At 35.6% G+C, this 24,021-nt stretch overlaps 1 protein-coding gene and 1 long non-coding RNA gene across 3 annotated transcripts; one reads left to right on the top strand and one right to left on the bottom strand.

The window, feature by feature from the left end:
* Window positions 1-2,151: 2,151 nt before the first annotated feature.
* Window positions 2,152-14,611, top strand: LOC104117837 (uncharacterized). Its single transcript, XR_011411660.1, has 3 exons — window positions 2,152-2,421; window positions 13,612-13,828; window positions 13,952-14,611. It is a non-coding gene; the product is annotated as an uncharacterized lncRNA (long non-coding RNA).
* A 660-nt stretch (window positions 14,612-15,271) lies between these two features.
* Window positions 15,272-22,692, bottom strand: LOC104117835 (ABC transporter A family member 7-like). Of its 2 annotated transcripts, XM_009628955.4 has the most exons (18): window positions 22,507-22,691; window positions 21,796-22,078; window positions 21,586-21,665; window positions 21,362-21,446; window positions 20,975-21,094; window positions 20,760-20,884; window positions 20,119-20,280; window positions 19,069-19,231; window positions 18,864-18,989; window positions 18,683-18,766; window positions 17,519-17,880; window positions 17,084-17,284; window positions 16,817-16,926; window positions 16,606-16,690; window positions 16,180-16,308; window positions 15,965-16,070; window positions 15,773-15,861; window positions 15,272-15,692 (listed from the first exon to the last, which is right to left on the bottom strand). In XM_009628955.4, the coding sequence occupies exons 1-18, from the start codon at window positions 22,561-22,563 to the stop codon at window positions 15,411-15,413; spliced, it is 2,649 nt and encodes an 882-aa protein (XP_009627250.1). In that variant the 5' UTR covers window positions 22,564-22,691; the 3' UTR covers window positions 15,272-15,410. The 2 variants fall into 2 exon arrangements, with proteins under 2 accessions (XP_009627250.1, XP_033517586.1); XM_033661695.2 differs by lacking the exons at window positions 15,272-15,692; window positions 15,773-15,861 and having other exon boundaries at window positions 15,966-16,070; window positions 16,180-16,304; window positions 22,507-22,692.
* Window positions 22,693-24,021: the final 1,329 nt, after the last annotated feature.

The raw sequence follows: 24,021 nt of genomic DNA on the forward strand, positions 1-24,021 counted from the left end.
AATTTCAATGACTGATTGAAATGGTTTTATATGATTTCTATTAAAATCTTGGGTTGATAGAGACGTTATAAAACTTTATAGCATGGCTTACATTTCACTTGTCTTTTATTTACAATGATAAAGAGCATGATTTATATTACTGTTTATCACTTTATGTCCAATATTGGTTGCATAGTTTTTATAAAATTTTATCCTAGGAACTTGAGTTTGTATGACACTTATTGAATACCGTTGTGGTGTACTCAGCCCTTAAGGGCTCCCATTTAGGCCCCACTTACTCTACATGTTTCAGGATAAGGTATGATACGTGGCATGCGTAGATGACCAGGATGACTCTCTTTCTGAGATATATGGTGAGGCACCACTCCTATTTCGTGGTAGCTATCATGTTATTTTCTTAATTTATGTTAGTTGGGCATTAGCCCAAGTGTTTAGTTTTATTATTTGGTATAAAGGCTCCATAGATAATAGTGAAAGGTTATAGTAATAAGTTTGTACATGACATACATGAAAATATATTTATTTTACTTAGTATCATTGTTATTATTGTGAAAAACTTCATGTATGATTTTGAATTGGAAAATTATTCCATCGTTTAACTTGAAAATATATATGTTTTTCAAAGAGCTTCTGCAGTTACATTGATTTTTATACATATGGTTTGGGTGTATCATATGGGTTGGTACGCTCGGATGGAATAGTGTGCCGGGTGCCGGTCACGTGGATTTGGGTCGTGACAACAATAGCTTTTTCGTTTAAGGATGTGATAAAGTTTTAAACGTCACAAAAAAAAAAAAAGAATTACGGTCCTTGTCACTTGGCCCAACGGCCTAACCAAAAATGGCCCAAGTTTGAAATCCTTACCATGTTTACCCACGTTGCACATAATATGAAAGAAATTTTTCAACCTTTAGCCCACATTAATTATTTTAAGGGTTATATTTAGTTTCCACTTTTATTTTCATTTCTTCTCTCCTTTCTCACGCCATCACTGTCTTTCTTCTTCTCTCTACTTTCTTTCACCTAAACAACAAAAAGTAGATAGAAATTGAAATTTCTAGAGACAAAAGATGAGAGCTTTTGCAGATGAGAATCCTCATATTTTTTATTAATTTATTATTTTATTTTATTTCTAATCCCTCTCTTCAGACAAAAGGTGGTTGCAATGTAAGAAAATTAAAGAATAGAAGTCCACCATTGAAGACCATTCAAAGCTTCACTTTCGAAAATAGGATTTTTTGAGTTTGTTAGTTGTTTTGATTGGGTATTGTTCCAATTGATTGAAAACATCAAAAGGAGTTCAAAACTTAAATTTTGAAGTGGTTTGGAGGTAGATTTGAGCAAGATTTGAATTAAATTTCATAAAAGACGCAAGGAAGAAAACGAAGTCAGTTTTATATAATAATGTATAATAATGTATATGAGTGTATAAACACATCTTATACACTATTATACACCTTTATACAAGCGCTTGTAGACGAACTTCTTCCACGATTTTCAGTTGCAATTCTTGTTCAAAACCAGTCCAAATCTCTATTAAATGACTTCAAATGTTATATACAACCTCCTTATAATATTTCTAACAAGTCTAAATAACACCACTCTAAATTTCTCATAGAATCAGATTCGAAATTTAAACTCACTTATTTAAGCTTGTTCAACAATAGGGACTAGTTCAAATCTTCATTAAAACTTCAAAATTTGTATACAACCTCTTTATATTATTTATAACAAGTCTAAATAACATCCACTCCAAATTTCTCATAAAACAATATTCGGAATTTAAATCCACTTTTTTAAGCGTTCAACAATCGTGGATTATCTTAAAAATCTAATTTTCACCACCCAGAGGATTTGATTTGTTGAACTAATTTTTGAGTCATAATTATTGATTCAAAAATTAGATTAAACGCTTGAGTATTTAAAAAAAAATTGAATAGTAATTTTGAGAACCTATTTGGAGTTGGATGTTGATTCTTAGCCTATTATTTTTGGGCTACAACTTTGCAAAGTTAAATATAGGCCACTTAGTTGCAATATATGTGAGTTGTATTTATGTGTAATTTTCCTCTCAAAAATGGCCATTTGTGCAAATGCCCTTGAAAGGAATCTCTTATAAAGGGCTAAAGTGAATTTACTCCTTATAATTATTTTTCCAAAACGAAACCAAAATAAGAGAGACCGAATTTCAATGGGCACGTCTTGGGACAAGTTGTGAGGTTCCATCTCAGTGGTTTTCTTTGATAACAAAGGGATTGATTTTTTGCTCGTTGAAAAAGAGTTAAGGCAAGAGAATGGTGCTGGTATTAGCATTGGGTGATCTGCACATCCCACATAGGGCAGCTGATCTTCCTCCTAAGTTTAAGTCTATGCTTGTTCCTGGCAAGATCCTACATGTCATCTGGTAATCTTTGCATTAAAGTGAGTTTTCATTTGATTTATTTATGAATTTCCATTAATAGTTGTTTAAGAAAAGAAATGCTAAATTCCCATGTTCTTTTTTACCATGTCCATTATCAGTTGCTCCCTTTGTCCAAAAGAATGGCAGGTTTAGGAAGACTAGGTCAAGTTATCTAATTTTCCTTTTTCTGAATTCAGATATTGAGTTCTTATTTTTTTATGAAACAAAATTTGCATATTCAGAAATTACATAAAATATGTAGTATAAGACAAAAATCTCCTTAAGAGCAGTTTGATGTTTGAATCACTTATGTATTTGGGATAATCAAATGCATTTAATAGATCTTTAGGGCATAAGCATAAGCTGCTTGACAATAGTTTTTATGTAATTTATGTGCTGCTGGGAGGTAGTACGTACCTGGTGGAACTAGTCACGCTACGCGCAATGGCGCAAGCTGACCCAGACACCACCAAATAAAAAATAGATTTTCAGCAATGTTTCTGTATGTGCAATGTGCAACATTCTTGTTGTTTTTAGGATACATTTGTTTTCTTGACAAGTGGTTCTCCTCCCACAACTGATAATAAGTTTGGCTTTCCCATTTTCATTGGAGCATGCAGATCAAATGTCCTTGTCTTACATTTGAAACAAGAATGTTTTATCAAAAGTATTGACTTCTATCAGGTATGGGGACATTGTAAAAGATAGTGAAAACTTGAAGCATAATGGAATGATAGATAGGTTATTCTAGCAAGAGATGGATGTGTTGTGAACTTGGAAGAACTTGGATTAGAAAAGTTACCAGTGTTATTAATGTCTTTGAACTATCAAGTAATTATACCGAGAGGATGAAGGGTATGCAGTTCACGTCTAAGGATATTGATTCGGATTTCGTCTTTCAAATGAAACGGAAGAAGTCATGCTAGATGGCAAATGCCTCTTATGCTACCAAGAATAAAATAGTTGACAAATGTCCCATCATATTATTACCAACTATGACTTCTTCCATTTCCTATAAAACATAAAAATTAATCTTTGGTGCAGAAAGGTCACAAGTAATCAATCTCAACCTCATCTTACTCATTTTTGAAGCATTGTCTGGGCTACACATCAATATGCTTAAAAGCATTATTTATCCGGTGAATGAGGTTCAAAATTTGGAGGAATTAACTGAAATACTTAGCTACAAAACTAGCTCCTTCCCCACAACTTATCTAGGACTCCCCTTAGGAGCAAAATTCAAATCCACTAGAATTTGGAATGGAGTCATTCAAAAAGTTGAAAAGAGATTAGCAACCTGCCAAATGCAATATCTCTCGATGGGGGGCAGACTCACACTGATCAGTAGTGTTCTTGACAGCATACCAACTTATTACATGTCTCTGTTTTCTATGCCAAGCTCAGTCCTGAAACAACTAGACATGCTAAGAAGAAGGTTTTTATGAGAAGGAAACAGTGAGACTCACAAATTTTCACTTGTTAGGTGGCCAAAAGTAACTCAACCAAAGTCTTATGGGGGATTGGGTATCAGGAATTTTAGGTTTCACAACATATATATGCTAATGAAATGGCTATGGAGGTATGGACAAACTGAAGCAGGTTATTGGAAGGAGATCATTGACGCCAAATATGGAATTCAGCGAGGAGCCCCAAGAAAAGTTCAGCACCTTATGGAGTGGGTTTATGGAAACACATCAGCAGCTTTCAAAATGATTTCTTTCAGAATGCATCATTCAAAGTTGGTAATGGTGTTATGTGAAATTCTGGAAAGATATATGGCTTGGTAATACATCACTAAAGGATTCATACCCAGGCCTATACCTAATAGCCTGCAATCAGGACTCAAATATTGCTCAAAACAAGAGAACAACATTTGGAATCCAGTGTTTAGAAGAAATCTTCATGATTGGGAAATCAATGACTTACTTACTCTCCTAGCCACACTGGGAGATTTCATCATTGAAGATCAACAACCAGACAGAATCATCTGGGGGAATTCAAAAGAAGGGAAGTACACAGTCAAAGAGGGCTACAACCTTATCTGCTCACAGAATGGAATACTAGAGGATTGGCCCTGGAAATATGTCTGGAGGACCAGAATGCCACTCAAAGTAGCATGCCTCACATGGACTGTCCTCAATGATGCTGTTTTAACACAGGACAATCTTAGCAGAAGGAGCATTACTCTAGTCAACAGATGTTATATGTGCCAACAGAGATCAGAAAGTGTTAACCATCTGTTTTTTCATTGCCCAGTCACTGCTGATATTTGGAACTTCTTCCTATCCATTTTTGGTATAACTTGGATCATGCCTCACACCATCAAGGAAGCCTATATTAGCTGGATTTTTTGGAGAGTTGACAAAGCCATCAAAAGAATATGGAAAATGATCCCAGCAGTCATGTTTTGGATTGTTTGGAGGGAAAGAAATGGTAGATGTTTTGATGGAATATCAACTCCAACACATTCCCTAAAAGCTAGATGTTTAGTTAATTTGTTCCGTTGGAACTTTCTTTCCTCTATTAATAGCGTTTGACACTTTTTTGAATTTTGTTAGCTCCTTGGTTCTAGCATAGGTACTCTTGTACTGGAGCTTACAATATTTTTTACCTTTTGTACGGGAGCTAATGTAATTTCTGTTCTTGTAATTTGGCATCTTCTTAGTGCCCTTTCAATGATATTATCTTACTTCATTAAAAAAAAGTGGTTGGAGAATATGACTTTGAAAGATCATTTTCCATCCATTTACAGCCTTGTTGTCAACAGAGAATGCCCCACTGTAGATTGTTATGCTGTTCAAGGGTGGAATTTACAACTTAGAAGAAACCTGTACGATTGGAAATTGAAAACATAAAATCCCTTTTGCAAAAGCTGGAAGATTTGACGCTTTAAGATGATGTTACAATTCCATATTTTGACTGGCAGCAAGGATGGGAAATTTACTGATAAATCTTGCTACAAAATGATGTCGTCTCAATCAGTTAAAGAAAAAAACCATTGCCTGTGGGAGAATAATTTGGAAAGCCAATGCACCTCCTAAAGTAGCATCACACAAAGCATGTTTGGCACGTGACTACTTATGGAAAGGGGATTCAGTCTCTGCAGTAAATGTTTTATGTGTGAAGAAGCTAAAGAATCAGTCAATCATCTCTGTGTACTTTGCATATGGACATGGCAATATGGACAACATTCCACAATATCTTTGGTGTCCAGTGGTTCATGTCATGCATCATGAAGCAAGCTCCTCATCGCTAAGGATAGAAAATCTGGGGGAATTCAAAAGAAGGGAAGTACACAGTCAAAGAGGGCTACAACCTTATCTGCTCACAGAATGGAATACTAGAGGATTGGCCCTGGAAACATGTCTGGAGGACCAGAATGCCACTCAAAGTAGCATGCCTCACATGGACTGTCCTCAATGATGCTGTTTTAACACAGGACAATCTTAGCAGAAGGAGCATTACTCTAGTCAACAGATGTTATATGTGTCAACAGAGATCAGAAAGTGTTAACCATCTGTTTTTTCATTGCCCAGTCACTGCTGATATTTGGAACTTCTTCCTATCCATTTTTGGTATAACTTGGATCATGCCTCACACCATCAAGGAAGCCTATATTAGCTGGATTTTTTGGAGAGTTGACAAAGCCATCAAAAGAATATGGAAAATGATCCCAGCAGTCATGTTTTGGATTGTTTGGAGGGAAAGAAATGGTAGATGTTTTGATGGAATATCAACTCCAACACATTCCCTAAAAGCTAGATGTTTAGTTAATTTGTTCCGTTGGAACTTTCTTTCCTCTATTAATAGCGTTTGACACTTTTTTGAATTTTGTTAGCTCCTTGGTTCTAGCATAGGTACTCTTGTACTGGAGCTTACAATATTTTTTACCTTTTGTACGGGAGCTAATGTAATTTCTGTTCTTGTAATTTGGCATCTTCTTGGTGCCCTTTCAATGATATTATCTTACTTCATTAAAAAAAAGTGGTTGGAGAATATGACTTTGAAAGATCATTTTCCATCCATTTACAGCCTTGTTGTCAACAGAGAATGCCCCACTGTAGATTGTTATGCTGTTCAAGGGTGGAATTTACAACTTAGAAGAAACCTGTACGATTGGAAATTGAAAACATAAAATCCCTTTTGCAAAAGCTGGAAGATTTGACGCTTTAAGATGATGTTACAATTCCATATTTTGACTGGCAGCAAGGATGGGAAATTTACTGATAAATCTTGCTACAAAATGATGTCGTCTCAATCAGTTAAAGAAAAAAACCATTGCCTGTGGGAGAATAATTTGGAAAGCCAATGCACCTCCTAAAGTAGCATCACACAAAGCATGTTTGGCACGTGACTACTTATGGAAAGGGGATTCAGTCTCTGCAGTAAATGTTTTATGTGTGAAGAAGCTAAAGAATCAGTCAATCATCTCTGTGTACTTTGCATATGGACATGGCAATATGGACAACATTCCTCAATATCTTTGGTGTCCAGTGGTTCATGTCATGCATCATGAAGCAAGCTCTTCATCGCTAAGGATAGAAAATCTGGGGGAATTCAAAAGAAGGGAAGTACACAGTCAAAGAGGGCTACAACCTTATCTGCTCACAGAATGGAATACTAGAGGATTGGCCCTGGAAACATGTCTGGAGGACCAGAATGCCACTCAAAGTAGCATGCCTCACATGGACTGTCCTCAATGATGCTGTTTTAACACAGGACAATCTTAGCAGAAGGAGCATTACTCTAGTCAACAGATGTTATATGTGTCAACAGAGATCAGAAAGTGTTAACCATCTGTTTTTTCATTGCCCAGTCACTGCTGATATTTGGAACTTCTTCCTATCCATTTTTGGTATAACTTGGATCATGCCTCACACCATCAAGGAAGCCTATATTAGCTGGATTTTTTGGAGAGTTGACAAAGCCATCAAAAGAATATGGAAAATGATCCCAGCAGTCATGTTTTGGATTGTTTGGAGGGAAAGAAATGGTAGATGTTTTGATGGAATATCAACTCCAACACATTCCCTAAAAGCTAGATGTTTAGTTAATTTGTTCCGTTGGAACTTTCTTTCCTCTATTAATAGCGTTTGACACTTTTTTGAATTTTGTTAGCTCCTTGGTTCTAGCATAGGTACTCTTGTACTGGAGCTTACAATATTTTTTACCTTTTGTACGGGAGCTAATGTAATTTCTGTTCTTGTAATTTGGCATCTTCTTGGTGCCCTTTCAATGATATTATCTTACTTCATTAAAAAAAAGTGGTTGGAGAATATGACTTTGAAAGATCATTTTCCATCCATTTACAGCCTTGTTGTCAACAGAGAATGCCCCACTGTAGATTGTTATGCTGTTCAAGGGTGGAATTTACAACTTAGAAGAAACCTGTACGATTGGAAATTGAAAACATAAAATCCCTTTTGCAAAAGCTGGAAGATTTGACGCTTTAAGATGATGTTACAATTCCATATTTTGACTGGCAGCAAGGATGGGAAATTTACTGATAAATCTTGCTACAAAATGATGTCGTCTCAATCAGTTAAAGAAAAAAACCATTGCCTGTGGGAGAATAATTTGGAAAGCCAATGCACCTCCTAAAGTAGCATCACACAAAGCATGTTTGGCACGTGACTACTTATGGAAAGGGGATTCAGTCTCTGCAGTAAATGTTTTATGTGTGAAGAAGCTAAAGAATCAGTCAATCATCTCTGTGTACTTTGCATATGGACATGGCAATATGGACAACATTCCTCAATATCTTTGGTGTCCAGTGGTTCATGTCATGCATCATGAAGCAAGCTCTTCATCGCTAAGGATAGAAAATCTGGGGGAATTCAAAAGAAGGGAAGTACACAGTCAAAGAGGGCTACAACCTTATCTGCTCACAGAATGGAATACTAGAGGATTGGCCCTGGAAACATGTCTGGAGGACCAGAATGCCACTCAAAGTAGCATGCCTCACATGGACTGTCCTCAATGATGCTGTTTTAACACAGGACAATCTTAGCAGAAGGAGCATTACTCTAGTCAACAGATGTTATATGTGCCAACAGAGATCAGAAAGTGTTAACCATCTGTTTTTTCATTGCCCAGTCACTGCTGATATTTGGAACTTCTTCCTATCCATTTTTGGTATAACTTGGATCATGCCTCACACCATCAAGGAAGCCTATATTAGCTGGATTTTTTGGAGAGTTGACAATGCCATCAAAAAAATATGAAAAATGATCCCAGCAGTCATGTTTTGGATTGTTTGGAGGGAAAGAAATGGTAGATGTTTTGATGGAATATCAACTCCAACACATTCCCTAAAAGCTAGATGTTTAGTTAATTTGTTCCGTTGGAACTTTCTTTCCTCTATTAATAGCGTTTGACACTTTTTTGAATTTTGTTAGCTCCTTGGTTCTAGCATAGGTACTCTTGTACTGGAGCTTACAATATTTTTTACCTTTTGTACGGGAGCTAATGTAATTTCTGTTCTTGTAATTTGGCATCTTCTTGGTGCCCTTTCAATGATATTATCTTACTTTATTAAAAAAAAGTGGTTGGAGAATATGACTTTGAAAGATCATTTTCCATCCATTTACAGCCTTATTGTCAACAGAGAATGCCCCACTGTAGATTGTTATGCTGTTCAAGGGTGGAATTTACAACTTAGAAGAAACCTGTACGATTGGAAATTGAAAACATAAAATCCCTTTTGCAAAAGTTGGAAGATTTGACGCTTTAAGATGATGTTACAATTCCATATTTTGACTGGCAGCAAGGATGGGAAATTTACTGATAAATCTTGCTACAAAATGATGTCGTCTCAATCAGTTAAAGAAAAAAACCATTGCCTGTGGGAGAATAATTTGGAAAGCCAATGCACCTCCTAAAGTAGCATCACACAAAGCATGTTTGGCATGTGACTACTTATGGAAAGGGGATTCAGTCTCTGCAGTAAATGTTTTATGTGTGAAGAAGCTAAAGAATCAGTCAATCATCTCTGTGTACTTTGCATATGGACATGGCAATATGGACAACATTCCTCAATATCTTTGGTGTCCAGTGGTTCATGTCATGCATCATGAAGCAAGCTCTTCATCGCTAAGGATAGAAAATATCTAAGTAGTGGAAGAGATACTGGAGAACAATTCCATTATGCATTATGGACAATTTGGATAGAAAGAATCATAAATATTTTGATGGGAAAAAAGAAAATTTATCTTAAGTATAGATCTCATAGTAATCTATATTTGTGGGACAGAAAAAAATACTATAAATGGCATATATCTTATATTAGACTTGCTAGAATCCTAAAATACTTAGAAGGAGATAGGTACATTCTTATTTACCTCTTGTAGCTCCTTGTACTGAATTTTAATAAAACCCTTTACCTTTCACATCAAAAATTATTACCAACTATTGATATTATTAATGGGCTGTAGGTAAGTTCATTTGCTTGGCTGGTCTAGTGCTTAGAAAAATTTGTTTTGACAATGAGTTCTTGGTGGTTAATTGTTGAGAAGTTTTTTAACAAAGAAGGGCCTAAAATGCCCCTGAAATATTAGATTTGGTATAATATTGCCCTCCGTCTACATATCGCGCTAAAATTACCCCCTGCGTTAACCTTTTGGCTCTAGCTTGCCCTTATTTCTAACGGTTCCCTTATAGTTAGGGGCATTTTTTGCGCGATAGGTAAACGAAGGGAAATATTATACCAAATCCATAGTTTAGGGGCATTTTAGGCCCTTATCTATCTTTTTTAAAATTTCAACTTAATATGCATTCCCCTTGGTATTTGCATTGCTCCATTAACCTTCTTCCGGAGGAAAAGATAATGTTGAAGAGTATATACATGCAAAAGTTGAATTATCATCGTAATAAATGATAAAAAAAAAAGGCGAAATATATAAACGGCCCCTTTAAGTTGTCCTTAACGATCATACAGACACCTCAACTGACCCCTCTACTAATTAAATATTTTAAGTTGCTATTAAATGTATCAAGTAAATATTCAAGTTCAGCAAACCAAATGAGTGAGTTACACTTGCCAATGACATATCAAATGAACCAATTAACGAACGATATAATTTTTTTTTTTTTGATGAAGTAAGCGGTATATTAATAATAAAAGCATCCAGAGGATGCAGAATTACAAAATAGAAAAAGTATCAGCTCATAATGTAGACAAACAATTAGAGGATTATAGAGCTGATAAATTCCAAAAAGAGGTCAGGATTATAAACAGGGGTATGGTTAACCCAACTAAAAAGGAAAACTAAATATCTAGCCTTAATTTGACATCTGGCAATTGAAATACCATCAAAGCATCTTTGATTCCTCTCAATCCATAAGCACCACAAAATAGAAGCAGGAACCGATAGACCAGATTTTCTTGATGGATTTGTCAACTTCCCAGTAGCTCCAACACACAAAGGCTTCCCGACACTGCATGGCAGAGTCCAATGCAGTCCAAAAAGAGAGAGGAACATAGACCATACGTTAGTTGCAACTGAACAATGTAGAAACAGGTGATTGATCGATTCAGAGTCGCAGAGACACATGTGACATCTGTTGGCTAATTGGAAATTCCTTCTGATGAGGTTGTCTTGAGTTAGGCAAGCGCCATGTAGAGCAGTCCAGCAGAAAGCACTGATCTTTGGAGGGAGCTTAGTCTTCTATATAAGTTTTCACGGCCATCGATCAATCAATACTTAATTAGAGCTCAAAAAACAAAAATTAAAACTTTATTAGAGCTCAAAAAACGAACGTATAATTTGTAATAATTAAAACAAAAACCACCGTTTGACATCCTTCCCCACCTAGCTACCTCAAAAAATTAACCCCAACTTCCGGCGAGTTCCAGGCCGGCAAAGATGGAGTCTCATCGGACTGACCAAAATTTGAATTGACAGACAGCTCCTACAATCCAAGTACAAGACATTACACCAGCAAAAGCTCTGATCTCGTCAATGCCCATAAGTGATTTTCAAATTTTCTTGGTGGATATATGAATGCTCGTTAACAGAATAACTACATACACATTAGAGACGAACAACTACATACACATAAGAGATTTAAAGCATCAAAGCAGCAGCAAAGACAGCTACAACAACAGATCCGACAACGGCTACTCTGTTCAAGGATGCAGAGTTAGGAACTTAGGATAGGTGGTAGGAGAACCGCCGAGGGTGGCGGCGATGGATGGAGGAGAAGCACCGGAAGAAGAAGATGATGCCGGAGTATCGACAGTTAGTGAAGCTGGTGGAGACAGATTGAAGGGATTTGTGTATGGAAGGTTTTTTGTATGGTGGTCGAGGTATACAGAGTTCTTATGGTGGTGGAAGTAGTAGTGGTGGAGATGGTAGCGACAATTTGAGGTTAAAGAAGACGAAAGCACAAAATTTGAGGTGTCAATTTCTTATGCTGGCTTGCTATTGGGGTTGCTATGAATATTGTTCTTGTTTTCCTAAAATTCTGGAGCAGTAAAAGTGTGAAAATGAAGTTAAGTGGGGACTACATAAAGGTAGCTTAATTTTAGAAAAGAAAAAAAGAAAAAACTTAATTTTAAGGGTTTCACGCGCTAAAATGTGAATATAATACATACACTTTGCCATGTGATCGTGAGGGGTTCACTAGTTGAGAAGAAGTGTGTAATTGATAATGGGGTCAGTTGAGGTGACTGTATATGTCTATCGTTGTGGATAACATAAATGGGCCATTTATATATTTCGCCATTAAAAAAAAAACACTCAGAGAACTAATTAGGAGAAGTGAGACAATACCTTTTATATACTTATCCTCCACAAAAATATTTGCTGTTTAGTTCGAGCGAGTTGTTAATTCTCTTGTACTGCATCTCACTGATAAATTTACTTGCATTTGTCCATGTTATTTACGGTACTCAATGTGTATCACCACCTGCAAATTAAAGAAAATGAGAGATCAGTGTGAGGAAATTATTATGTACAATGAAAGTTAATATTTCTAAAAATATTTTATATGATTAATGAAAGAAAAAAAAAAAAAGAAGCTAAACGCTACATAATCATTTTAAGCATTTAACTGGGAGGAGTAATCTAACGTGGGGGAGGTAAAGAGTTTCTACCTTTCTTTGATTAATATGGAATATCTAAAGGATGAAAAGAGAACAGTATCAAAATAATTAAATATTTATGGAGTTTGTATAAGGAAAAAATTGAAAAGAATTCCAAAAGAGACTTTGAAAAAATGAGAAATAAACGCCAAAGAGAGGTGCACAGTCACTTTTTTATATCAAAATCCATACTTCACAAAAGTACTAACAAAAGCTTAGAAACAAATTAGTATCAGTGGGTTATTTACAGTTTAAGGGTTTTGCTTTGGATGATAATCATGGACATTTTCCTTTGAATAGATTATGTGACGTTCATTTTAAGAATCTCAGCAAGGTGGTTCGCTTTTTAACATTACATGTCAGAACCTTGTTAGGTTAGTTGGATACCTGATATGGCAAAGTTGGCGGAGTGGAGCTCATTGGCGGTGAACTCTTAGCCCTGAGTACCTCCATGGATTTAGTATACCTGCCTCCTCTTCTGCTTTAGGGCAGCCCGGTGCACAAAGCATCGCATATTCACGCAGGGTCTTGGGAAGGGCCGCACCCAAGGGTGCGATGTAGATAACCTAACCTTATGCAAGCATTAGTGGTTGCTTCCACGACTCGAACCCGTGACATATAGGTCACACAGAAAAAATTTTGTCATTGCTCCTAGACAGCCTACCCTCCTCTTCTACTTTCCTTGTAATAAACCAAAATATCTCTTCATCTCGCTCTCTCCTTCCCTCTCTCTCTCTCGTATGTGTGTGTGTGTGTGTCAAAACTCTATTCAGTAATAAGTTTACTTTTTGTGCCCCAATTGTATAGGAGCAAACTTTTGTGAAAGTGCAAAACATGACACTGTTTCAGGACATTCTTACTTTCCTGACAGTTAATCTATTGTGGAGAATTATGCTCCAGGCCTGGCATAAATGATTCGATTGCCTTTTCTATCACATGTTGGTCACATATCTGACACGGTTGAGCAGAAGCGTTTTCTGTTTGGATCTTTACCATTTCTGGCAATTCTTGTGCAATGCACTGCCTTAACTATGTACTGTTTTGTACTCCCAAAAATATATCATTCAATATGAATGTATTGTTCATGAAAACGTATTGACTGTCTCATTGAATTATTTTTCTGCAGGAAATTCATGATTACTTGAAGACTCTTTGTCCTGACTTGCATATTAGTCGAGGGGAATATGATGAGGAGACACGTTACCCAGAAACCAAAACTCTGACCATTGGTCAATTCAAGCTTGTATTATGCCATGGGCACCAGGTCCCAACACTAAACTTTCTTCTTTCCTCTGCTTCCTGTTCTGACCTGATGATAAGCTGATTATTCCTTGGCTAATGAGGTAACTCCTTTGTGTCATTTGCTGTAGCTACTTCTTAACTATTGTCTGGGATAAATCCTAACACCTAACTACTCTTTACTCAATCATATGATGTTTATCATCTTTTCTGGCATGTATATACAGGTGCTGCCATTGAATCTTCCCATTTGATGAAGTGTTTGAACTTTTTCTAAGCATGTTATGTATTGTAAGAGAATGAATGAACTTACTGAATATTATTCCTGACGTGAATTTGTTCCATGGGGGGACTTGGACTCTCTAGCCATGCTCCAGAGGCAATTGGATGTCGACATACTTGTGACTGGCCACACCCATCAGTTCACACGAAGCGGGGGTGGTTATAAATCCAGGATCTGCCACTGGTGCCTACAGCAGCATCACTTATGACGTCAACCCCAGCTTTATTCTCATGGACATTGATGGACTGCGTCTGCGTGTTGTGGTCTATGTTTATGAACTCATTGATGGAGAAGTTAAAGTTGACAAGATCGATTTCAAGAAAACATCAACAACATAGAATACTCATTGAACAAGAAGACTCGTATGCTACAGATTTCAATCAAGGCCTAAGTGTTAATACGCCATTGCGTTCCTGCTTGCTTTCCTATTTGGATAGTTTTCTTGTTGGGATGTTTACGTTTGAGTTAGCTTTCAAGCCTACTAGATTAATATATAAACCAAATCAAACTAAAGATAAAACGAGTTTCATAAGTTTTTGTTTTAATGGTTTGTGATTTTTCTTTTTGGATTGATTGTACAGCTTAATATAAAATAAGTTGTTCATATCTTTGTCTTGATCAACTTTGCCTCTTGTAATTATTATTAGGTCCCTAGATTCATATGAGAAAAGAATGCTAAATAATGTACAATATTCATGTGGTGTCATGTTCGAATACTAACTCATATTTGTGTCTGCTCACAAGGCAAAATGCAAGTGAGTGATTTCCTCTACATGTTATCTTTTGAGGCTATTCAAACCTCAGGGTATTCGGATGCACTTCAGTCTAATGGACAATGTGCAAGTTGAACGATCCAATGAGGCTTTGTAATGATAACAAAGTAGGATCGCAGAAACATTAATAAAATGTATCTTATTTCATTTCTTTATGCTGTTTTTCAATCCAAAGGTTTCAATATTGATTTAGGCTAATTTTGAGATACTTAATTACTAGTTTTGGTTTTTTAATTTTTCCAAAACCAAGTATTCGGATTAGTTTGGGAAAATTTGGTTTATAAAAAAGGATTACGAATAAATATTGGGGCAGATTTAAACAAAATGGATGAAGGGGGAGCAGCATTGCCATTTTTCTAAAGAAAAGCCCCATTTATTGGATTTGGTTATATTTTACAAAATCAAATAATATGTTGCCTAAACTCGAAAAAAAAATAGAGGAAAAAACTACTAATTGGTATCAGAAAACACAATACCTTTGATTTCTAAACAAAATAAGCCCGTTAATCTTAATATATTGTCCACATTAAACTGAGGTTTTTCTATATTGATGACTTGAAAGGAATACTTCAAAATTACTACATTGTAACACTCGACAATTTTCTTGAAGAAAGCAACATAAGTAGAAAATCATTGTGCCTCAGTTGCCATCTTAATGAAGACATCCTCCAAAGATGTGTGAGCCAAACCCCAAGATTGGACTGTAAACTTGTGCTTTGCAAGTTTAACTGTTAGAAATACATCCGAAATTTTAGCCTCGTCTTTTGGCAGCTCAAATTTTTGGGTTCCATACAAATGGTAAGTCTTCTTAGCATGTGGAGATAAATGTTTCACTAAAACCTCCACATCTCTTTCATGTTCTGGTGAGGTTGTTATGGTGAACATGTACGATCCTCCGTATCCACCCTTTAGCTGTCATTCGCATGAACAAATCAACAAAAAATCCAATCATGTTGCAAGAATTTCAATGTTGATAAGAAAATAGGCATTACCTCATCTATAGTTCCCAAGCACTGGAAGTTTCCATCAACAAAGATACCTATCCTATCACAAAGATATTCCGCTTCGTCCATGGAGTGTGCTGAGAGAAATAGAATGATATGACATCAGGGCTATTTATTTCCACATATGAGATAACATGGTGATTGCAGGTAAAACAAAGAGCTAGTGAAGTGGACGAGTACTGGTAAGAATGATTGTTCGATCTTGTTTTACATGCTTCACAACATCCCACAGCATTTTCCTTGAAGCAGGATCAAGTCCTGTGCTGGGCTCATCCATATAAACAACCTTAAAATTTTAAACACAACCTCCATATATCAACTTTTGTTTAATAGGAATGCATAATGTTGGGACGTACAATTGGAAAAATAATAAGCGGACGGAGAATTTGACATACTTTAGGGTCCCCGATCAATGAGATGGCCACACTGAGTCTTCTCTTCATACCTCCACTATATTTTCCTGCTGCTTTGTCACCAACTCCACCTTGGAAAAGATTGAAACTTTTGAGAGATTCCTCCACTGCCTTTTCCAACACAACAGAACCAAACCATCAGTCAGTATGCTCTAAACAGTTTTCTGTCAAGGAATAGAAATTTAAGTGATTTTGCACCTTAATGATTTTGCTGCTAACCTTGTAAGAAACATACTGGCAGCAAATTGTAGTCTTAAAAGAAATAAGGAGTACAGTTTCATCCTTTTTCAAATTCAAAGTTGCACAAGTTAATTAATCAAAATATTGACGTACTGTGCAAACAATGTCTCAAGTTTTACTTCTATATAGCATACATTAATAAGAAACTTAGGGGTTATATTCACGTACTTGGCTCAACGCAGAACCCTTGAGATTTTTTAATCTTCCATAAAATAACAAGTGTTCCCTTCCTGTTAGGGTCTCCCAAAGCAAGCTTTATGATTGATGAGAAACATGGAAAACGAGACAGGTCAATACTTAAAGATGCAAAGGGGATAAATCAGGCAGTAAAGGAACATAAGTTCTTTCATTTGCCTAAAATGAAAGTATATGTACTTACTCATGTTGTGGACACACACCCATACTGCCATATATTTCATTCATTTGAGTCCTCAAATCTAAACCTTCAATATATGCAGCTCCAGAGCTTGGCTCCAAGAGCCCAGTCATCTATCATTCAAGAACAAAGATTGATAAGTTTCATCGTCTAGAAAATGCTAGTGAAAATGCAATTACATGGCAATCTATAAAATATTTCGACCGAGCACAAGGAACCATGGCAGATATGGTAAAATATTTATTATCATTTGATCAAATTTTTACTAACCATACTAATGAAAGTAGTTTTTCCGGCACCATTTGGACCAAGCATTCCAAAGCACTCTCCGCGTGGTAATGCAAGAGATAATCCTTTGACAGCAACTTTATCGGGGTTCCCATCCTTCCCTGGATACATCTTTTTGAGGTTATAGCATATGGCAGAATAGTTGGGATGTGGCTGATTCAGCAACCGCTCGACTTTCTCCCTCTGTAAAGCAAGCCAGGAAACAACAATGAAATGATCTACACAACAGGGAAGTAACAAGTATATTCAAGTGACCGTTACTTGAACATGGCAAGTGTAGATATGATCAAAGAAATGTTAGGGTTCTGAACAAGATTTTGTACTATTATGTCTGAATCTATGGTCCACGAAGCGACGTATCACTTTGAAGACTCCTCTTCATGAAAATGCTGAGAGAGAAAAGGAAATATGAGTTACCTCTCGGAGAACATCATTGTCTTCCATTTGAACACTAGATTCCTGGCTCTGAAAAGATGGTTTCTGAAATGATGCTAAATGCTTCTTTTGAGAACTCGGCAAGAAGAATAAAGGACTCCTGCGGTTCCCCGTTCCAGATGATATTACTTGATCCAAGTAGTAGGCGGCAATCAGAAATACTACCCACTCCACTGACATAATAATTAGAACCTCTCTAACGCCATTACCGCTGCTACTGAGGTACTCCCAATACATTCCATAAGTCCCTATTTTATATGCCCCTTGGGCAAATTTGGACAGCTCATATAACCCTCGATACAGAGAAAAACCAGGGTACAATTCCAGAACAATAAGCCAACCACCTAAACCAGAGAAACACTTGTTACATCATTAAAATCGAAAAGTACATGGGCATAGAAAGATCCTCACACATAAATGGAAAAACTAGAATCTCCACGTATTACAAATTGATATAAATATTTCTTCATAAAACAACTGCTTGGATAATCAAAACTTGAGGATTTCTAAATCCACTTAAATGCAATGAGAACAGGGAGAGAACCAGCAAACACCAAGTAACAAATATTGCACAAGTGTCTATGTTTTTTCTTCCTACAACCATAATCTATCTAAGAGAATGAAAGATATCAATGGACAGCTGCAATGTGTTACAAGTGGTGTAATAGAAAAAAGAACCAGTCTCGCAGAGAAGCAAAACTTCATAGTACAAACTTTTGACCTTCAATATTTGTATCTCTGTCACCTTGAACTAATCAAGTCTATCAATTATTTAGCATGTTGCACTAAAGCTTATTCTTTGAGAAAAGATAAACTGACAAATCAGTGGTTTCAACTCTAGTTGCCTCCTTGCTAATAGCTTGTAAAATTGTTCATGCGGATGGAGAAAATGATTAAGAACCAGAAAATAAACAGTTTGCTCTATATTTTCACTGAGAGGGTTAAAAATAAATTTCCCGTGCTTTGCCATTGATTCCAAAAGGAATAGAGGAGAAAAATGTGTTCCTGGGAGGGTGGTGTGTACGCAATACTTACCCCTACCTTGTGCAGTTAGAGAGTTTGTTCCCAGTAGACCATCGGCTCAAAGCAAACATGCATTAAAATTAGCATAAAAGATAATTCAAATTAACTTTTTAACCTACTTACGAGGAAATGATGCATCATTTACGAGTGGCTGGAAAAGGAGAAAAGCCATGATCCCCGTACCGAAGACAATTGTATAAGCAACAACTGCAACATTCAATATTATGGTAGTTATTCATCTTATTTGAGTTGATTATTCATGTATTAAAAAGGACCTTGTAACGTGATTCTTACTGATACAGACCTGATGCTGTCTTTAAATTAGAGAATAAGGCAGCTAAAAGGAAGGCGAAAGATATTTGCAAGTTTGTGAGGACAAAGTAAAAGATGCACTGGACACCATAAGAATTCAGGTTGAATATTGTTAACCCTGTAAAACAAGAAAACATAATGAACCAGCTAGTTTAAATGAGAGAGAACGAGCGCAGCTTAGTTTTGTATGTATTTACCTGTCAGTACTCCAAATACAAAGTAACAGGACATGTAGATTGAAGATACAGCAAGAAAATATATGTAAGAAATCATCCAATAAGCGCCATCTCCAAGTCCGTGCATCTTCATCATGATCCGTAACTTCTGTTGCCTCTCGTAAACCAGAGATGATAATACAACCTACACTCAAAACAACATCCTATTATTAAGATGGAACGAATACGACTTTAACTATTCAGTTGCATAAAATTATATCTCTTAACTTATTGCTCAGGAGTGGGACAATGGTTAGAGTGTATGCTTATTTAGTCCAAATGGGAAAAGAATCTTCACATTGTTTTTCCTTCATAGTCAGGCAAGTAAATCTGTTCTAAAGTGTAGAAAACACCTAATATAAGTAATAAACGCTTCCTCTTTCTTGCACCTTAAGCTTTTAAATGAAGCAGTTCACCAAAATCAATATGATATCTCAACAGATGGACGTCCCAATATCGAGTCTGGACACAACCTATCATCAAATTATCTCCATGTGCTTAACTCACAAAAATAACAATAAAAATAAAACTACACTAGGCCTACACATGAGTACGTGTGTTGCAGATCTAAATAATAAATAAAATAAAGCATTCCTTCTCTGGCCATTTAAGTTTTAGACGAGGCACTTCACACAATTAAAAATACACCATAGAGAGACACAATTTTCTTTTTCGTGTATTTGTTTTATCAGTCTAGAATGATATTGTAAGAACATTAGCAACAACCCAAATGAAGTGGATTAACCGTGTAATATAGAGGAAAGAGTATTTGCACCTGCAGATTATAAATGACTGAATGAAGGTTCTTAGTAAGAAGTAAGAGCTGAGAAAGATAGCCCATGACCAAGACATTTAGAATTAAATCTTTTGCAATTATTCATGTTCGTAAACAATAATGTGGACGACTAAAATAACTTAACTTGAATGAAAGCCAATGATCAAGAGAGTAGATACTTGTAAATGATAATTGCAAATAACTTCCACCATAAGCATTCAATTATGCAACTCTTAACAAACTAAATAGATAGTTACCGGAAATATTTGTAGAATGACCCATGTAAAAAAGACAATATTTAGAAATGAAAATGCATCACGTAGCCTATGGAAGCCAGCAGGGGTTGGCATCTGAGCTACATACTCAAGATTCATCTTAATGGCAGGACCACGTAAAAATCGGATATAGCCATTTGATGCCTACATAAAACAGAAGAAACAGTCAATACTCTTTAACTATGACCAGCATTCAGTGATTATAATACTCTATATATGTCACTACATTTTGAAAAAATCAGGAGGTGCAAAACATTGCACCAAGATGAAGGAAATACAAATTTTCACACTAAGCATTAAAACATAGATCAGTTCAACTTCGCCAGCAACTTTTGGTAACCAAGCTAAGTATTGCATGGTTAGTTTGTTAAGTAAACAGTCAATTTCATAAAGTTGACTAGCTAATTCATGCCTGCTCTTCTATGTACATATTTTGTTGTTCTTCATTTACTCTTTTTTAACTTTGATAAATGTTGTCTCAACACAAACGATAGGAAGCTGCACCTGCTAATCACAATCTAGCCCCTGAACTAAAAGAAATTAAGAACATCTAAGCTAGATAGAGCTTTTGTTTTATCTGGCAAACATTCTACTGTGACCATAAAGAAGGGTAAAGGACATACCATATTCTCAGCACGTGATACTTTTAACAATAGAGGATTATAATCTCGCTGAGTGCGCACACTAGTAGAATTGTATTGTACGATGACCTTGAACTGCTCACCACTTGTATCCAAGAAATCGTAAGCTGCGAGAATGGAGAAAAATCAATAGGAAGTATACCCCCTAGAGGGAGTTAGAGATCTGAAGTTATATGCCAAACATCATAGGGGCTAACCTGCCAAAAATGCATTAATTTTTCCATCTGTATTTCCTTCTCTGAATCCTTTGAATAGCTCAGTGTTAATATCCAAAGAGCTATTACGCCACAAATTTAAACCTTCGACGCATATCACATCTAAATATGAAAGGAACGTAATTCACATTACAGCACTCCATTGTAGATGAACATATAATTTGCCTGACAGCAGGGTAACAGCATAAAAGAAACTCTAAGAGTCAAACTAAATGGATTCAGATATATTTGGATTTGAGTAATTGCGTTCACTTAATGAGATTGGAAGACATGAAAATGGGCTAAAGCAATTGTTAGGCTTCTGCAAAGAAATAAGTTCAGATATGTTGGACAGACATTAGGAGTAATGAGTGGCAATAAAGACATTACCGGATTCCGCTACTTTTGATGAAGAGTTTTTGGAGCATCGAGCCCGAACATGAATGAGAGGACTAGACAAGCCATCATTTCTTGCCTGTAGTAATTCCAAAATCAAGTGTTATAGAGTACTCCCAAAACATGATAAGTATAAAAGAGACAATAAAATTAATCAAGAAAGGAAGAAAAGAAGGATAGGAAATAAGAAAACACAAGGTAGAGAAAAGAGAACTCACAAAAATGCCATTTGCAATAGTATCTACATCAGAAGTTGATTTTGGATCAGGAGTATCTGTGAACATCTTTCCAGCCACACCTATCAAAAGTTCACAAATAACATTTACAAGAAAGCGCAAGTCACTGTCCTAATTATGAAAACAAATGACAAGCTATGTACATTTACTTTTATAAACTTGGCATATATATGAGGAAAAAAAAACATTTACTTTCTGCAAGACTTGTATTGCTCCCTGTGATAAGTATTGTTACTGGGCATGAATCAGTTTCTCGGCATGACGCATCAGGCAAGCCTGGAAATTGGATAGAATCTGCGGCGACAGCACGGAATTTGGGGGAAGGGATTTGCAACAAGGGAGGATAACCATTTGGAATTTCGGCCTCAAAATAATCTCTTTCCTGCTTGTTGAAGTAGGTTTGCATACCACCAAGTAACACAAACAGGATAGCTGGGAACAAAATGACCTTCAAGTGTGATCTTGCATGCCGTTTCTGAACAAATGATATTTTTTCAAAAAAAGACAACAACTGTTATATCTAAGAATTAAGAAATCACTTTGAAATTCACAGCCAGATTCATGATTTCAACATAACTTCATAACACAAAATTAGACATAAGTCTTTGACTTCTAAGACTAACTTTTAGTTTTATCATTGGTAAAACCTCTTTAAAACAGGTCAAAAAAGATTGTGGAAAAAATAATCCTAAAAGAGCGAGCTGCATCCAAGAAAAAACATTAATATTTTATGAAGTGATCCAACATTTTTTGTATGTCCTTCTATATAATATATATATATATATACGAGAGACTGTATAAGTCAATGGTTTAGTACACTACAATCATGTTACACTTAAAAGAAAAATTAAATCAGATATAAATATGGATTATGAGAAGATGAGAAGGGTGAATTGAACTGACATGGTAAGTAAGGTTCTTGCGGAACAAAGCATTGGCTTGAGTGCAAAAGTTTGCCATTGATGAACGTCAAGCTTTGTCACAGTAGCCAATTTGAGGTACAACTACAATCTCCTGAATAAAACAACTGTGAAATATATCCTCTTTTTCACTTCATTTCGATTTCTGTGTACTCTAAAAAGTTGTAACTGCATGTTTGGATTTTTGCAAGAGAAGCCATTTTCAAGCGGAAGGAACAGCTGTTTCTTTATGCCCAAACTACCCTTTATTGAAAGACTAAAGTGCCCCTCCCTTCATATTTCGCATGTCCATAAAACTAGGAACAAATCTGGATCCCAACGTTAATTACTAGTTTATTACTTTTGGGTCCCATATCTGGATTTGTGTAAACACTCTTTTCTGATCAATTTTATTTTATCTTCTTTTTTAGTTCAAATAAGTGCTATATGAATAAGAGAACACGACTTAAAAGTTAAATGTAGTGATAAAAGTTACAGATTCCGCGTTTTTTCTACCTTCCATTAAATGTGTAAAACGGTCAAAATTAAAATATTAAAAAAATACGTATGACAAAAATAGAAAGGAATTAATAGCCTGGTTGGTCAAGTTCTTCAAGGTCAATTTTGTTTTTCTTAAAAAATTATTTTTTTTCAATGTGGAAGTGTTTGACCAAGTTTTCAGAAGAAAAAAAGTGTTTTCGAGTACACGCAGAAGAAATTTTGGAGAAATAGAAAAAATATTTTCTTCCCAAAATCACTTTTTCAAAAAACATATTTCAGAAAAATATACTTAGAAGCACTTTTTAAAAGATTGGTCAAACAATAATTCTTCATCAGAAGTGTTTTTCAAATTAATTAGTCAAACACAAATTATTTATAACCAAAAGTACTTTTAAAAAACACTTTTGAAAAAAAAAATACTTCTCAAAATAAATTAATTTTAAAAGCTTGACCAAACAGACTATAAAAGACTATCATTTTCTTTCTTTTGTTCCCATTTGGAGTAAAAAGAAAATTTGTGAATTTATTTTCCTCTCACATTAATCTTGTTCAAAAGAGGAAGCATCTTCTTTGTTTTATGAGGGAAAAAGGAACTTCTTGACTTCCCCTTCATTTATTATTTCCCCTAATATCGAAACAAGATCTCAAATTTTGAATGTAGTTTAATGGTAGGACCATTGCTATTTGTGCCACTAAATTTTTATAGATATACATAATGTACCATCTATTAAATCGTTCACATGGATGTTATATACTAAATAAAGACTTTGGTTTAAATTTGTATTATTATTTGCTTCACATGGTCGATCAGGTTTCATACTAAACAAACAACATGCATTTAAGTTCGTTTTCCCTTATTAGCAAAAAAAACGGTGAAAATAAATGTGTATTCGCTAGTAGTTTTTCAATACTTAGAGTAATGAATCGTGTCATGTGGTGGTATTTTAAGTACTTGCTTTAATATTCAATAACTGGCATAAATCATCAAAGCTTATGCAAATCCTTATGATTTATCTAA

Source organism: Nicotiana tomentosiformis, chromosome 10 (assembly GCF_000390325.3).
Source record: "Nicotiana tomentosiformis chromosome 10, ASM39032v3, whole genome shotgun sequence".
In the NCBI taxonomy this organism is placed as follows: Eukaryota; Viridiplantae; Streptophyta; class Magnoliopsida; order Solanales; family Solanaceae; genus Nicotiana; species Nicotiana tomentosiformis.